We start from the raw sequence: 17,656 nt of genomic DNA on the forward strand, positions 1-17,656 counted from the left end.
AGAAAGGACGTCAAGAGCCTCTTAGAACGCTGGATTCAGACGTCAGGATTCTGCTAGAAGGCAGGAATCAGGACGCTATGAGCCAGGACGCCATGAGTCAGGGCACCAGGAGTCAGGGCGCCAGGAGTCAGGGCGCCAGGAGGTCAGGGCGCCAGGAGTCAGGGCGTCAGGAGTCAGGGCGCCAGGAGTTAGGACGCCAGAAAACAGGACGCCAGGAGTACGTTAGGCGTCAAGTGTTAGGGCGCCAAGCGCCTGTTAAGCGTCAGGAATCAGGACGCGGGGATCTTTTCAAGCGCCCTGAATCAGGACGCCAGGAGCCTAGCAAGCGCCACGAACCCGGCGAACCTAGACAACAAGAGTCTAGTAGGCACAAGAGTGTTGCTCCGACAGACAGGAGCCTCACTCTTCGTATAGGAGTGCTTATGTTCCGCGCTCCCCTTCTCGGGAAAGGAGTTCTTCTCCCGGGAAGAGCCAGACCCACTCCAAAACGATCTCCTTCTGTAGATCAGTTGGACCAGGTATCGGAAGACGAAGAGCCTGTAGATGTAGCAGTTTCGGACTACAAGAGACTTTCTCTTTTGCTGCTAAAGGAGTTCGGAGACTCCCGCCCTTCATCCTGCGGACCCTCCGTTCACCAGGATCGTTGATGTCCAGCACTAAAGCTCTCAAATCGTCTTCCTTCGTTAAGATGCGCCCCGCTCTTTGTATGAAAAAGGCATTGAAAACTTTTTCAGAGTGGTTGACTTCCAGAAGGGAAGCGGGCAAGACAGTTTTTTTCCTGCCCGCCTTCCAAGTTAACAGGCAAACCAGGAAGGTGGTAACGAGACCAAGAGCCGATGGGGTTAGGTCTGCCTTCTTCCGCGGATGCGGATTTTGCGTCCTTAGTTGGACTCTTCTAGGAGGAAGTCGTTGCTGTCTGCTAAGGCGACTTGGGGCATGTGTGAGCTGGACCACCTTCTAAAGGGCCTCTTTAAAACCCTAGAAGTCTTCAATTTTATGGACTGGGGCGTTAGGAGCATTAGCGAAGAGAGCTCAGGACACGGACTTTGTTTCCATGGAGGAACTTTCGAGCGTCCTGGCTTGCCTGGACAGAGCGGTCATGGACGGTTCTGTGGAAGTTGCCTCTCTTTTTGGAACGGGAGTTTTTTGAAGAAGAGATCTGTCTTTAGCTCGTTTCTTAAGCAAGAGCAGTATCACCCCTTGCAAAGGACATCTCTTCTTTTTGCTCCTTTATCCCCGCACCTTTTTCCACAAGAGACGGTTATAGAGAGGTTTTCGAAATCTCTTACGGAGAAGGCAACTCAGATCTCCTCACGCACTCAGCCAAGAAGTTTAGGCCGGCAGTGCCGATAGAGAAGAAAGAGAGACCCTCTTTTGTTCAGCCCTTTCGAGGGGCCTCCTCTTCTAGAGCCCCTCTTAGAGGTCGAAGACCAGAGAGAAAGAGTAGACCATCTAGAAGGTCCTTCGGGAAGTCTAGATGAACAGCAAGTCCTCCAGACGAAAGTAGGCGCCAGGCTACTCCACTTTGCCAAAGTCTGGGCGCAGAAGGGAGCGGACTCCTGGTCCCTCTCTATCCTGAAAAAAGGATACTTAATCCCCTTCAGGGAAAATCCTCCCTTGACGACAACTCCAAGGGAGTTAACCGCCAGATACTCGGATCCGGTCCGAAAGCTTGCTATGTTGCAAGCAGTGGAACAGATGATTTCCAAGGAAGCGGTAGAACTGGTTCAAGATCTCCAGTCCCCAGGATTCTACAATCGGCTATTTCTGGTACCGAAAGCATCGGGGGGATGGAGACCAGTTCTAGACGTCAGTGCCCTGAATTTCTTTGTCTTGAAGAAGAAATTTTCAATGGAGACGTCTTCCTCTGTTCTATCTGCTCTTCGTCCAGGGGACTGGATGGTGGTCCCTGGACCTTCAGGATGCGTATTTCCATGTGCCAATTCATCCGGCAGCAAGGGAAATATCTGAGGTTCATGTTCCAAGGGAAAGTGTTCCAGTTCCGAGCGATGTGCTTCGGACTTTCGACTGCCCCTCAAGTCTTTACGGACATCATGAAGAATGTAGCTTATTGGCTACATCTGGAAGGGATCAGGATCTCGTTATATCTGGACGATTGGCTAATTAAGAGCCCATCGGGAGAAAAAAACATGTCGGATGGGGGACCTTTTAGGGTGACTCTAAAGTTGACAAAGTCCTTAGGACCTTTTAGTTAGATCAAATCCGAGAAATCCATGCTTGACTCCCCGCAGCAAAGTATTGTCTATCTGGGGATTCAGATGGATTCTCGGGATTTTCTAGCGTATTCCCTTCGCAGGAAGGAGAGAACGCTGCCTAGGAAAGGTGTCAGTCTTCTTAAGGAAAGAACATTGTTCCGCGAGGGAATGGATGAGCTTGCTGGGGACCCTCTCCTCCGATGGAACAGTTCGTTTCCTTAGGAAGACTTCACCTACGACCCCTTCAATTTTATCTGAAGGAGAAGTGGATTGGAAATCCAACAATCTGGGAGAGACTTTTCCATCTCGAAACGGATCAAGGAGAATATCCGTTGGTGGTTAGATCCACAGAAACTAAGCAAAGGAATCTCCCTTCGCTTACAGAACCCGCGCCTAGCGTTGTTTGCAGACGCCTCAGATTCAGGGTGGGGAGCGACCCTAGGTTCGCAAGAAGTGTCAGGCATTTGGGAAGGAGAACAAGTGTCCTGGCACATCAACAAGAAAGAGCTAACTGCCATTCATCTAGCTTTGGTTTCATTTCGAGGACAGGTCTCAGGTCTGGGGATTCAGATTCACTCGGACACACAACAGCCCTCGCTTCTATAAAGAAGCAAGGGGGGACGCATTCCTTTTCCCTGTACGAATCAGCAAAGGATCTGCTGATTTGGGCACTGAAAGGAAAGGAAGATCTCTCTCCTCACAAGGTTTGTACAGGGAGAGAAAAATGTCCGGGCAGATCTGTTTAAGCAGAAAAGATCAAGTCCTCCACCCCGGAATGGACTCTCAATCCTCAGATTTGCCAACAACTGTGGCATCTGTGGGGAAGGCCCAATATAGACCTGTTCGCGACCAACAAGAACCACAGATTAGAAACCTATTGCTCCCCGATCTCGGATCCTCAAGCAGTAGCAGTAGACAGCTTTCTGCTAGATTGGATACGGGCTTGGACGCGTACGCCTTCCCTCCTTTCAAGATAGTAGGAGAAGTGTTGAGGAAGTTCGCTTGCTCGGAAGGAACAAGAATGACCCTCATCGCTCCCTTTTGGCCGGCTCTCGATTGGTTTCACAGAGGTGCTGGAGTGGTTAGTGGATTTTTCCAAGATCGCTTCCTCTAAGGAACGATCTTCTCAAACAACCCCACTTCGACAGGTTTCACAAAAACCTCCCCGCTCTAAGTCTGACCGCCTTCAGACTGTCGAAGGACTTGTCAGAGCAAGGGCTTTTCACGAGAAGTGGCGAAGGCTATTGCAAGAGCCAGAAGAGTCTCCACTTCTAAAGTATATCAGTCGAAGTGGAGTTGTTTTAGAAGATGGTGTAGGGAAAAGAAAATATCCTCCTCCAGTACCTCTGTAACTGAAATCGCAGATTTTCTCCTATATTTGAGAAAAGACTGTAACCTGGCAGTTTCAACAGTGAAGGGTTACAGAAGTATGCTGGCCTCCGTTTTTCGACATAGAGGAATAGATCTGACAAACAATAAAGATCTTCATGACCTTATAAGGTCTTTTGAGACCACGAAAGAACATGTAATCAAGAAGCCTAGCTGGAACTTGGATGTGGTCCTCAGTTCCTAATGTCGGAAAAATTCGTACCGTCGCACGCAGCTTCGTTTAGGGACTTAACAAGAAGTCTTTATTCCTTTTTTTTTTGCGTTAGCAACAGCCAAGAGAGTGAGCGAGTTGCAAGCTTTGGAAGGTAAAGTGGGGTTTAAGAAAGATTCAGCGATTTGCTCCTTTCAACCATTTTTTCTAGCGAAAAAATGGGAAAAAATCCCTCAAGCCTTGGCCAAGAAGCTTTGAGATAAAAGGAATATCTTCATTAAGGAGAGAACTAGAAAGGACTTTGTGTCCAGTCAGGGCACTCAAGTTCTACCTGGAGAAGAAGAAGTTGCTGAAAGGTACAGAAGAAAGTCTTTGGTGCTCTGTAAGAGATCCGAAAAGAGCGATTTCTAAGAACGCCCTTACATTCTTCATAAAAGATGTAATAAGGGAAGCTCACCTTAAATGCGAAGAAGAGCATTTCAAGGTTCTCAGAGTGAGAGCGCATGAGTGAGAGCCATAGCTACGTCGATGGCATTTCACAAAACATGGTCGCTTCAGGCTCTTATAGAGTCGACATTTTGGAGATGTAAGTTCGGTGTTCGCCTCGAATTACCTAAGAGATGTTAAAATTTCGTACGAAAAGTGCTTTGCTCTGGGAGCGTATGTTTCGGCGAATTCAGTGCTGGGAGAAGGGGCTGAGGCTAATCCTTCCTATTTAGTTTAAGGCTTAAATTAATGTTTATTGGTGGTTGTTTTTATTGGTTAATTGTCAGAGGGAATAGGAACCCTCTTACAATTCATAGATTGTAACAAGACTAACATGGTCAGGTGATCGGGATTGGCTTCAGTGCTCTTTGTGATTTGTTTAATAACCTTAACTCTGTCATGTAAGAGGGCGAGTCTCCATTGATATGACAAAAGGTCAAGGCTCTACCATGTAAGTGGGTCAGCCCCCATTGGTACGATCCAGTATAGGCTCTGTCGCGTAAGCGGGGCTAGCCCCCATTGACACCGATCCAAAGAGTTATTCAAACCATAGGTTCATTCCTCGTTGAAACTCTTGAGGCAAGCAGACTCATCGACAGTAGTCATGAAGTCTTCAGCCCAATAAGGTAGGAACTAATGGATTATGTTATCCAAGAACATAGGTTGTTTTTTTTTCCCGTTTTTTTAATGTATTTAGTTTAAGTATTATTTTGTTTTTAGCTGTCTCTTGCCCGCCACCAAGGGTGCCAATCAGCTAAGTATATATCTGCTGGGTAAGTTACTTGTACAAAAATGATATTGTTAAGATACAATAAAGTTTTGTACATACTTACCTGGCAGATATATACGATTAATGGCCCACCCAGCCTCCCCTCAGGAGACAGGTGTAAGAGAAATTATGGCTTAGAAAACGGGAATAGTTCCAGACCCCGCCACCCAGCGGCGGGAATGGTGGATCACCTGACCTACCTGTCGCGTGTGCCGCGAGTTTTGAAATTCCTGTCGGGACGACCGAGTCTATAGCTAAGTATATATCTGCCAGGTAAGTATGTACAAAACTTTATTGTATCTTAACAATATCATTTTCATTAGCTCCTTCCTTACAAGAATATGTAGTATTTATGAGGCTTGGATAGGCATTCTCTAATAACTTTTCACAGGCAAACACAGGTCGAACCCAGAAAAGGGATTTTGACGAAGGAAAAATCTATTTCTGGGGGAAGACCTGTGTCGCCTGGTGAACCCAGCCCTTCTAATTGGGTTCCCCATTCCTATACGAATCCAAGCCAAAACGGGTCTAAAAACCAGGATTGCAGATGGCGCTAGGATCGGGTAGTAGTAGCGGTAGCTAGAGGGAAGGTGTGGGGGGCCGTTGCAAAAACGGCCCAATCCCATGAGAGGGATTTTAGGAAAGGAAACCTCTAATTGGTAGAAGACCTGTGAATAGTGGCTTTCACTTCGCCTTGTACTTTATACCCGACACCCTTAGGGTGCTCGCGCGAGGGTGTCACCGGGCGACACAGGTCTTCCCCAAGAAATAGATTTTTCCTTCATCAAATCCCTTTTACTGTACACCCTTCTTGCTCTTACCCATACAATTCTGATGCTGGTCTCTTGCATTTTCTATTCTTGGCCTTTGATTTGTTGATATGTTCATAAGTAATACTGTAATGTTAAGCTAAGAAGGTTTATGTATGTAAGAGGGTGGGAGTCAATTTTAACTGTTAATGTATGGTTGCATTGTTGTCCCAGGAATGATTTGGTGCTGTTTTCTAGACAACATTTGTTTAGATTTGAATTAATATTTGGATACTACTGTTAAATGCACACCTTGGTAATTGGCCTGAGACCTTTATATCGGGGACTGAATTAAATTTTGTTTATTATTTTTGCTTCTTCATTCTGGCATTATGTTTCCTAACTCTGTGTTGCATTCTTGATTTCAGATTCTCCCTCAGAAGAACTTCCTTCCTTCATCAGTTTTGAGCAGCATTGAGATAGATTTTGGGAATGTTTGTGTGGTTAATGGTACTACATGTAATATTACCAATAGCAGCTCTTAAAGTGTAAGAGAACAGCATTACAACAACAACAGCAAATAACATCTGTTCTAAATATTAGATTCATGCATCATTAGTGAAATCTGGTTGTAGTCCTTTGAGATATTTTACTTAATTTATAACAGATTTATTGAATAATCTTTTGTAAACAATTTTGTGTTAAGACTTGTCAGTTAAATACATTGTCATTTACAGAACAGGGCAGGACAAAAGGCTAAAATGATGAAAAGTGAAAGTGAAGGTACATTATCACTACCTTCCATAAATCAAGAAAACAGCAACTTGACTGCCTTTAGTGAAACCAGTGATAGTAACTTTTTGTCTATGGATCCATTGATGGACATCAAAATAGAGCCAGAGGTATTCTGTGAGTCTAATGAAGATGGTGAATATTTTTTTTCATATGGAATGAATTCTGTAGTGAACGAAAAAGATCCACTACCTTGCAAAAAGGAAATAGAACAAGAAGAATGAATAGTCACAATGAGGAGAAGGATTCAGGTACACTGACTGTGAAAAACCCATTTTACAAAAAAGTTAATCTTACAAGTCATATCACAAAACCTACCAGAGAGACCCTTTCATATGCAAGGAATGCGGGAGAAAGGCATTTTCCATGAAGCATAATCTTGCACGTCATATGAAACTTCATACTGGAGAGAAGCATTCATATGCAAGGCATGGGGTGGGAAAGCATTTTCCATGAAACATCATCTTACCATATCATATGAGAAAATGCATTTACTGGGGAGGAGTAAAGCCGTTCGTGTGCAACGAGTGTGGGAAAGCATTTTCCCTAAAACAAAACCTCATACGCCATATGAACACATTGTCAGTACAGAAGAGGACAGGACAAAAGGCTAAAATGAATCCAGAACATTCTGTAGAATTACCTTTGAAAAGTGAAACTGAAGGTGTATTGTCATTGCCTTCCATAAATCAAGAAAACAGCAACTTGGCTGCCTTTAGTGAAACCAGTGATGATGACTTTTTGTCTCTGGATCCACTGATGGACATCAAAATAGAGCCAGAGGTATTCTGCAAATCTAATGAAGAGGAAGAATATTCATGTGAAATGAATTCAGTAGTGGATGAAAAGGATTCACTAACTTGCAAAAAGAAAGTAAAACAAGAAGAAGGGGAATTGTCACAATGGAGAGAAGTCTTTCCAGATCTACTGACTGTGAGAAGGTATTTTACAATGAAATTAATCTTACAAGTGATATCACAAATCCTACCAGAGAGAAAACATTCTTGTGTGATGAATGTGGGAAGGCATTTTCCTTGAAACATAATTTTATAGTTCATATGAGAATCCACAGTGGAGAGAAGCCATTCATGTGCAAGAAATGTGGGAAAGCATTTTCCATGAGACATAATCTTACAGTTCATATGAGAATTCACACTGGAGAGAAGCCATTCGAGTGCAAGGAATGTGGAAAAGCATTTTCCCAGAAACCAGATCTTACAATTCATATGAGAATACATACTGGAGAAAAGCCATTCATGTGCCAAGAATGTGGGAAAGCATTTTCCATGAAGAATAATCTTATAGTTCATATGAGAATCCACACTGGAGAAAAGCCATTCATGTGCCAAGAATGTGGGAAAGCATTTTCCCGTAAAGCAAGTCTTATAATTCATACGAGAATCCACACTGGAGAGAAACCATTCATGTGCGAGGAATGTGGGAAAGCATTTTCCCAGAAATCAGATCTTGCAATTCATACGAGAATCCATTCTGGAGGGAAGCCATTCATGTGCAACGACTGTGGGAAAGCATTTGCCAAGAAATCACATCTTACAGCTCATATGAAAATCCATGCTGGAGAAAATGACAAATTATAATGAACAAAGATGTTGGAAAGGTACCGACCAGGATAAAACCGTCCCCTCGACTCATTTCTGTGCCAGGCGGGTCGTTGAGTCTTGCAGGATAGTTCAACATAGTAGGAACTTGCTCTTAACAAAAAAAATGAAACGATTAGAATGCCAGCCCTCACTAGATACAGGTGAAATATAAACTGCCATCAAAGTGACCACACACCATTACAGCATAAGGTCCTTCTTGGACATTTATTTCATAAGTCCTCACTTAGTCCATTAATTGAAGAAACCAGTGACTGTTATGCATATCTTGTATGTAAGCCCTAGTGATGGTGTGTATCTCGTGTACCTGATCAGTGCAGAGAATAAGTGTTGGGTGTGTTTGGTTTGTATGCACTAGAGACCTTATGTAATTCCTCAGTATGATGAGTCTTGTTTTGTCAACTTGATCACTTTTCAGTGTTACCTTCTACAGTAATGCTTTTGTTTCTCCTGTGTGGTATCAAATACTATTGGGATTACCTTACAGGATGTGATAAGCTAACATGCTCCTGTGTATCAAAAACAGTTGTATTTTTGTACACTCAATAAACCCTATCCTGAAACATTTTTGCAACTAAAAAAAAAAAATTTTTTTTTTTTTTTTTCCCATTTTTTTTTTTCCAGTTTCAAGTAAATATTGATGTATTAGTATCAGTTTATGGTGTACTACTGTTTACTTATAATAGCTACCATTAAAGTAACCTTGTAGTGAATAAAAACAAACAGATTTTCCCATGACAGGAGAACTAATCATCTTCTTCGAGAGCTTATCCTAGAAAGGAATTAAACTGTACATTTTTCAAAACACAGGAATACAATTGTCATCTAAAGCAGCAATCGCGAACCGTTGGTCCGTGAAAAAATTTGATGGTCCGCAGAAAAATTGGGACATTATTTCAATTTTTATGTTGTCTTAATCCTTTTCAGGCAACCCTGATACAAATTGTACAGAATACAGAGAGCCCAGTGCTACCAATTTAGCATTTTTAATGCTATGGCGATTTAGCATTATAAATTTTGATCCAACATTTAGCAGAAAAAAAACAGCATTATTAATTACAATAAATTAAACACCATAAATATGAATTTATCCTGATGTAATGTACGTAAAACGCATATCAAATAAAACTGAACATGTTCTATCTGTTTCATATCCGTATTGAACAAGTATTGTATTCCTATTGCTTCAAAGTACAAAATACCTTTCAAAATGTTTGGGTTTGAGTCTTTGAGAATGACAGTCAACATCCCTGCAGTGACCAAATATCAACCAAAAAATGTGTAATATTTGAGTAAACTTAATTTTTTTAGTTAATTCAACTATAACTTTGTTATATTTGATACGTGCATTTCATATTAATAAAATAAAAGTTTTATTATTATTATATAAATGCATTTTCCTTTTCTTAAAAAATTCATATTAGTGGTCCACCAAATTTAAAATGATACATTTGGTGATTCGTGAAGTTCGAAAGGTTGGCAACCACTGATGTTAAGGATGGACTAAAAATAGCAAATTGTTCTTACCCGAATCCAAACCCTCGATCTTTACCAATGGAAATACCTTCAGTGCAATATACCAACTGTTCAATTATTAACAAGGGTGTTAGGTAGTTAACTACTGGCAGTAAGGTGGGTAGTCCCACCCTTCTGCCTGGCAACGCAGAGTTACCTTCTGGCCATTGGTCAAGATGCACTGGTTTTCCTCAGCGCGTCTCACCAATCCTGGTATTTCCTGTGTGATTGTTTTGTGATACTGTTTTGTTTAATATGTCATGTGATTTGTGATTTCAATTATGCAAACCCACGACTCATCACAGCCTCAGGCTGTGATCACACAAAGCGAGTCGAGTCGATTCAAGTCAAGACGATTCATGACTTCTTGAATTGCAACATTAATTAAAAAAATATTGTAAAAAGGCAATATGAGCAGTATGCGCATCACACACCCATACCACTAATTGGAAATGTAAGTCCCCAAAATGTATCGACTGTGGACCATCCCATCACGCTATATCTAAGGAATGCTCCTTTTACCAATACAAGACAGAGCTTCAGTTGTTAATACAGGAATGTCAGTCAAGGAAACTAGACTCGAGCTAAAAGTAAGAGGGGTCAATAATCCATCTAAAAACCACTCTTTCGCAAATGTAACTAAAAATCAAAATGTCGATAACAAACGATAATATAAGCATACAAGCTAATTCTCATATCAATAATTCTGAACCCCAAAATAAGCATGATAATATATCCACCAATACCTACTAACATTCAAGATTCGGTTATCAATGGAAAAGAATTTCCAATGGAAGAGGAAGCAAATAATAATTGAACTGACAAAAAGAAGGGAATACTGGAATGAACCCCACCTAAGGGAAAAAATTGAATATTGAAAATCACAATCAATTCAAAGAAACTTCAGCTACACCAGGAGAACATTTTAAACAAGACATTGTATTAACCTCATCACAAGTGGAAATACGCAGTTACCCTCAATCCCAATCATACAACCAACATTTGGACACTAAAGAATCACTCACTCTTTACAATACCCAAAGGACAATACTGATGATAGCCTAAGGCTCAAATATGCCACTAATAACAATAAACCAAATTGGCGATAGAAGTTCACTCCTGACGTGGTTCGGAAGTCACGTAAAGCCGTTGGTCCCGTTGCTGAATAACCTATGGTTCCATGCAACGTAAAAGCACCATACAAACAAACAAAAACAATAAACCAAATAAACCCTCAAACCAAACATCCCTTATCACTACAGAAAAGGACCAATAGACTTACAAAATCAGAAATTTCTAAAGCTACAAGATCAAATACTTATGAACCAATAACTAACAACACCAAACATGCTTCGTCTTGTGGTTGTAATGAGTGCTTCACAGGTGCTTATAACCAACTATACTCTGTTTTTTTTTCCATCTGTCCACCTACCTGTGGTGTTTGCACATGGTAACACTGCGTCCCGGGCTTTAAATAAAATCCTATTTCGAATATGAAAGGTGTAATTCTTGCATACAGTAAATTATTAAAATTACACTTTTCAGTTGCAAATGTACACCCTTTTATTTTACAAAAACTTTGACATAGTTGAATACTATTTAAAGCCCAGGATGCAGTGTTACCATGCAAAAACACCACAGGCGGATGGACAGATGGAAAAAAACAGAGTATAGTAACCACCAAGACAGAGGACACAACACGAAATTGCATTGACAATTTTGTTAAATTAAGAAAATGCCCTTTAACACACCAACATGACACTGAATTATGTTCTGAATCCTTACAATACAAAAAGGAAGTTATAAAATAAAAAATAGGTTTATTAATATTTAATTATGAAAAACAAACGACTGCCGAATCTAATAGCCAACATACAAATACAACAATTAAAAAAAAACAAAAAAACCGGTTCAAACGCATATAAACTTGGAGGCAAAGTAAAATCGGTCATCAATTTACAGAATTTAACGCCAATTCCTCCAAAAAAGGGAATATAAAATTATTCAATGGAATATAAATGGCCTTTTAACCCAACTATGTTTGGGTTAATGACAAAGACTCCTACCAGACCACAATCCAATATGTATACACCTACAACACATGGGATCTAACCATACAAACATTCGACAATACAAAACTGCTTGTTATTCACCAACTGATGGTGGAAAACTAGGCACAGTAATATATGTTCATAGTAGTATCACCTATGAACTTCTAAACATACCATCATAATCACATCAGATAACAGCTATCAAATTATATTTACCAAATGAAAATATGATCACAATTTGTAACTTGTACAACCAACCAAATTTTAATTCGAATTTCAGTGATCCACCAGCATTAATTAATAATATGCACGAACCCCTACTTATAGTAGGAGATTTTAAAGCTCATAGTCCCCTTTGGGGTAACAGTCACCCTGCTGATTCACCAGGAACAGACATAGTGAAATACGAATTGGAACATGACATAAGATGCTTAAATGAAAGTGACGTGCCAACTTACTTCTCCAATACCCACTTAACCTTTTCTTCGGTAGAGATCTCGTTGTTCTCAGTCGACTTAGCTGAAAGACTTGAGTGGAATGTCCTGGATGACTCATATATACCAGTGACACTCCCCCATTGTCCTTGATTATTTAAATATTTATAAAATATTGCCACCTGTAAAATATGATATCCAAAAAGCAGAGTGGGACATTTATAATCTACATACCAGAATTATACCACGATTTCCACATAACCAAAACCACAATACAAATGTGAGTTTTTCACAGGTTTCATGATAAATTTTGTTGATAAAAGCATACCTAAAACAAGGCCAGACAAAAAAGAAAAAAAAAATCCCCTGCCCACCCCACCCAATGGTGAACTCCAACCTTATCAACTGTAAGTCGAAATCTTAGCAGACTTTAGGCACAGCTCAAAGCCCTTGACAAATTGCCCAACAATACAAACTTTCTCAACAAATAGTTGTAATCAACATAACAATCAATTACATCAAACCATTATATAATAATGATGCCTGATTCCGAAAACTTGTAATATCTGAGAAAATATCATCATGGAAGAATTATGTATCAAGCTTGTCAACAAGTGCATCTATGAAAGATATTTGGCAAATACATAATGTAAAATTAATGGGAAATATATGACGCCCAAGAAGTGCAATAAACCAAAATGATTGACTATCTTATGATTCATATGAAATCTCGAATGTTCATAATAGGGAATAACTTTGAAAACATAAGCATGGGGTAATATCATCTATATTTCCCTAAACCGAAAAAAAAGGGCATCTTTTACTTAACTTTACAATCAGTATAATTTTCATGACGGTGGCAAAACCTTACAAGAAGCACAATAAATTTCCTACAACTGACGAGTTTCCTGATAATTCCAGAAGCTATTGCCGAGCAATTGCATGGCATACTAGATTATTATAGGTACCACCACGTTATCATGGGCGTAACCAGTTATCAACATATCTATAGCTACCACTTTACAAGAGTATAAATGATATTGGGTAAATATCGTTTTTAAAAAAAAATCCGTATACAAGTTTGAGATGAGTGGGGGTGGGATAAAAAGGGTTATTACTCATTGCCACACCAAATATTTGTTGGTAGAAAATAAAACTTTCGATCACAAATGCACAACAATATTAAATTATTTATGTCAACATGATTTTTGAGGGAAAGATCAACAATATTTTCTAACTTACGTGGGGACGAACAAACGGTCCCTACTTTTGTTTTCCAATAATTTGTTCCATCCGTTAGGTCCCTATCGGTAATCTATTTTCCACTGCTTGACTAATTTTTTCCTTATTTATTCATTCATTTTATCTCTAAAACGTCAATTCAAACCTGAACCACAACCGGAAAGTATTTTTCATTCATTTTACGCTATTTATATAGTTATCCTTTTTTGTTTATATTTTTTTCTATTTTAAAATAAAATAAATTCAAACTATAACCACAAACGAAAACCGTGTCTGGTAGGCGACACCTAATCAAAACTAGTGCCATCGGCTGAAGTCCTTATCATCATCTATCCTAATTATCGCCTAGTTAAACAATCACCATATGTTCTTAATTAATTTTCCCACTAATTGTATATATAAACTTTAACTTTTTACCAAGTTAGGTTTTGAATCAAACAGTTAAATTCAAACCGGAACCACAAACGTAAAGTGTTTAGTAGACGACGCCTTAAACATATAACCAAACTATCATCAACCGAATCCACCAGTTGCCTTAATTACCTTTTTAATTACCTGAATGATTAATGAAACCTAAATTATTAATTATTTTCCTAATGAATGCTCGCAATTCATCCACCAATTGACTTGATGGAATAAATGAAAACAGGCGAAACCACTTCTTAACCAGAACTACAAACATAAATACCGTCAAATAGAAGACATCCAAATTGTAAACAAAGCGACGCCATCGACTGCCGTACCTGTATTCAAACATCTGAGATTCAGTATTCTATAAACACAATTCCTGTGTTAATGCGGTGAGTTAGCTCAGGTTACAGATTATAGAATTTATATAGACTGTGCACAGAATGTAGAGTGACCATACATTGTCTGTGTACTGGTTATGTATAGAGACTAAAAGGGCTTGTCAGACGATGTCAGCCTTATTCATTCTATATTTAATTGGTGAAACAAGAATATAGTTGGTAATTTTATACAATAGCTCCGCCACTAATCATTTTGATAATATTTTTTTATTTTCTGATGAATTACTTAGTGCTTTATCTAAAGCTGACCTTTGTTTTGAGGAGGAATAGTATTTTTACCCTATTTGTTAACCTTTCCAATCTTGTGGGACCCCCAGTGGGAAACCAGGGTTTTTGGGTGGGGAATGAATTAAAGAATCCGTTTTAACATACAAATAATGGCACGATAGAATTAGCAATAGACAAGGCCACCAGCTAACCTAAACAAACCACCTAACCTAACCTAGTAACTGTATCCTTACCTAGCGGGGGGGGGGGGGGGGGGGGGGGGGGTGGGGGGGGGGGGGGCGACCCCCATTACACAGCCATATTAAATATAAGACAGCCTAAAACCCTTTGTGTACTTACTTAGGTTGGAGGGTAAAGGTGAGCTGCCATCTTTAAGAATGCATGGAGCCTATGATCCAATACTTTACAATGCCATTTAAAATAGGCAAAAGCCAAATATCAAACAAACTGATCCTTTCGACGACTGTATTTAGGCAACAGATTCTTCAAATCCCGCCACCTCCTCTCAGTAGTATTAGTATGAGCTCCAGTGTGCTGGTCCACAAAGTTCAAGTAGTGGTTGACTCTTAAATGAAGAAATCCCTCCTCATTTAGGCAATCGTATGCCTTCCACCAGTCGGAAAAATGATGTAGTGCCGGGCTCTCTATAATAATCACTTTCACTTTTAATAACACTGTGATCTTGGCAGTACTTTATTATTCTTTTGATGTTACCACAATAATGCAAAACAAAATCTTTATAATTTAAATAACAAATGAGACAAGAACTTGGGAGAAAATCTACAGAAATTGATGTCAAAGTATATGGTAAATGAGAAACCGCACCAGAAGTTAAAGGTTCACATGCTTTCATGGCTCTCAAAAGACTGAAAAATTAGCGGTGGAAATTGTGTGAAAAGTGTCGAAAAGTGTTAGTTTCCTAGTAATACTGTCACCTGATTAGGTATTCAAGTCACATGATTCTAGTTTTGTTAAAATGCTAGTCCCAAGTAAAATGTGGATAATAATCATTGGTTAAAGACTGTGACGTCTTGCTACGTAGAATACAGTCGATGATGTAATAATGACATAATCTATGTTTTTAACGTACAAACAAACAAACGAGAGCTCAGTCTCAAGAGGAATTTGAGAGAGTTATGAAGTCGAGGGACTTAGTTTATTTCAGGTGGGTCCAATTTAATTTTGATTTTTAAACCACTTCTAGACCTAGTGCCACTTAGATTTATATATCAAACAAAACCTTGGACTTCCCTCTTTTTAGTAAAAGTACTTAAATTTGATAACTTGCTGGCAGAGCTATTGTATAGAATTAACATAATATTACATCTTTAAGCATACCATTCAAAAGATTGAAGTTTCGTTAACATAATGTGATATATGAAAGCACCATACGAACTAAAATAAGCATGTGGGGTCTTCGTAAAATATGTTTTCAAGGCAGTTTTTAAATCTAATATGGCGTCTTTCGCTTCCAGTCCCTTTCGTCTCCAGCATCGATACCATGTCCTTCCCAGCTCACATTTGAACAATAGAACTTTTATTGATCTTACTCAAGATTGCGGTTGTAATCAGCACAATTGATTGATTGATTGATTGATTGTGAGTTATCTGGCGTCACAAAATCAGCACAATAAAACAACATTTTGTTGCCTTTAGGGGAAACACCCAACTGGACTAGCTGATCCAGTTTTCACCGCATGTGGATCCATCCTCCGAAAAAGTACTTTAACAAGTCCTGACACCGGAGATGGGCACCAGTCACGAGTTGTTGGTGGTGGGAGCAAGAGCTCGAGACCTCTACTCTCCTTTCAAAGCAAGTATCTTGTCCAGTTAGATATTAAGGTCATATTTGTAGATTAAACAGAGGTTAATGAAAGTCTAGCCATATGCAGTGCACACATACCTCCATGACGCTTTCAAACTTTTTACTTACAACTGAATATTTAGAAGATTATCGCCATCTCAATGTTTGCGGAGTCGCTTGTGTCAACACACTTCCCATTTCCTATGCTAAATCCAACCACCACTTATACCCATTGACGCTGGGGCACTTTCTTCACAACAATCATCAACAATGACACCAACCGCGTGGTACAGCCAAGGAAACTACGATTTTTTTGGTAGAAAGAAGAAGTGTGCGCTAGATAATTTAAATAAATAGTTAAACAGCAGTATAAGGTCATGAATTGTATAATTTTTTACATATTCATGGTTATTTAAAAATATTCGCTGTTGAAAAAGTAACTAGATTCCTGACTCAAATATCAACAGTTTTGCTGTGGACAGTACCTACAGCGTTGTTTGCGCTCTTCTAAATAAGTGAAATTAGCATATCTATTTGTAGTATATATACATATGAGAGCAATTTTATGATTATTACATAATATGTATATATACTACAAATAGATATGCTAATTTCACATATTTCCACTCCACGGTTTTGTGGAAGTCTTATACTCAGTTTGGAAGGAAACACATACCAATTGGCAACACTGCAAAATAGGAGAGTGCGAACAACACCGTAGCTACTGTTCATAGTAAAACTGTTGATATTTGTGTCAGGAATCTAGTTACTTTTTCAACAACAAATATTTTCAAATATATTATCATAAATACTTATCAAACTTATGTAATTAAAATTAAGAGGTCCTCGGGTATTGGTTCCACGACCGATGACTGGTGACTGGTGTCTATCTCCGGTGTCAGGACGTGTTAAATAATTTTTTCTGGAAGGTGGGTCAACGTGCGGGCAAGACTGGCCCACGTAGTCCACTTGGTTGTTTCCCCTATAGACTGTATATGCTCTAGACGGCACTGAAGAGCTACTGTAGCCTAAGCTTGTATAGGGACTGGTTGCAGTTATTGTAATTATTTACTTATAGGCTTATGGTAATTTAAGACTGCAACCTTGTATGAGGTCTCATGGCTGTAGGCTATTGGAGGTCTGTAGACTTTCTCACCTTTTTCACCAGACGCCAGGTAGGCCTCCAGGCCTGCCAGTCGTCTTGCTTCAGGAACTGTTTCCATTCTTGGTGATCTTCATAGAGCCTCATCTCATCAACCTCCCACAAACTGGAGCCTCTCCTTTCTACTCCTCTCTATGTTTTGTAGTCATCTCATTTTTGGTCTTCCTACTGGTCTCCTTCCTTCCGGTGTCCATTCCAAAAACCTTATAGGATATCGCTCCTCCTCCATTCTTTAGGTGT

At 39.7% G+C, this 17,656-nt stretch overlaps 1 protein-coding gene across 1 annotated transcript; it reads left to right on the plus strand.

Moving 5' to 3' along the window:
• Nucleotides 1-7,450: 7,450 nt before the first annotated feature.
• LOC135204682 (gastrula zinc finger protein XlCGF49.1-like) lies at nt 7,451-8,674 on the plus strand. The gene has a single exon (XM_064234838.1). The coding sequence runs from the start codon at nt 7,455-7,457 to the stop codon at nt 8,148-8,150; it is 696 nt and encodes a 231-aa protein (XP_064090908.1). The 5' UTR covers nt 7,451-7,454; the 3' UTR covers nt 8,151-8,674.
• Nucleotides 8,675-17,656: the final 8,982 nt, after the last annotated feature.

Source organism: Macrobrachium nipponense, chromosome 47, assembly GCF_015104395.2.
Source record: "Macrobrachium nipponense isolate FS-2020 chromosome 47, ASM1510439v2, whole genome shotgun sequence".
Classification (NCBI taxonomy): domain Eukaryota; kingdom Metazoa; phylum Arthropoda; class Malacostraca; order Decapoda; family Palaemonidae; genus Macrobrachium; species Macrobrachium nipponense.

Coding starts and splice junctions, on each gene's coding strand:
- LOC135204682 (XM_064234838.1), top strand. CDS start 7,455: ATGGAGAGAAGTCTTTCCAGATCTACTGACTGTGAGAAGGTATTTTAC.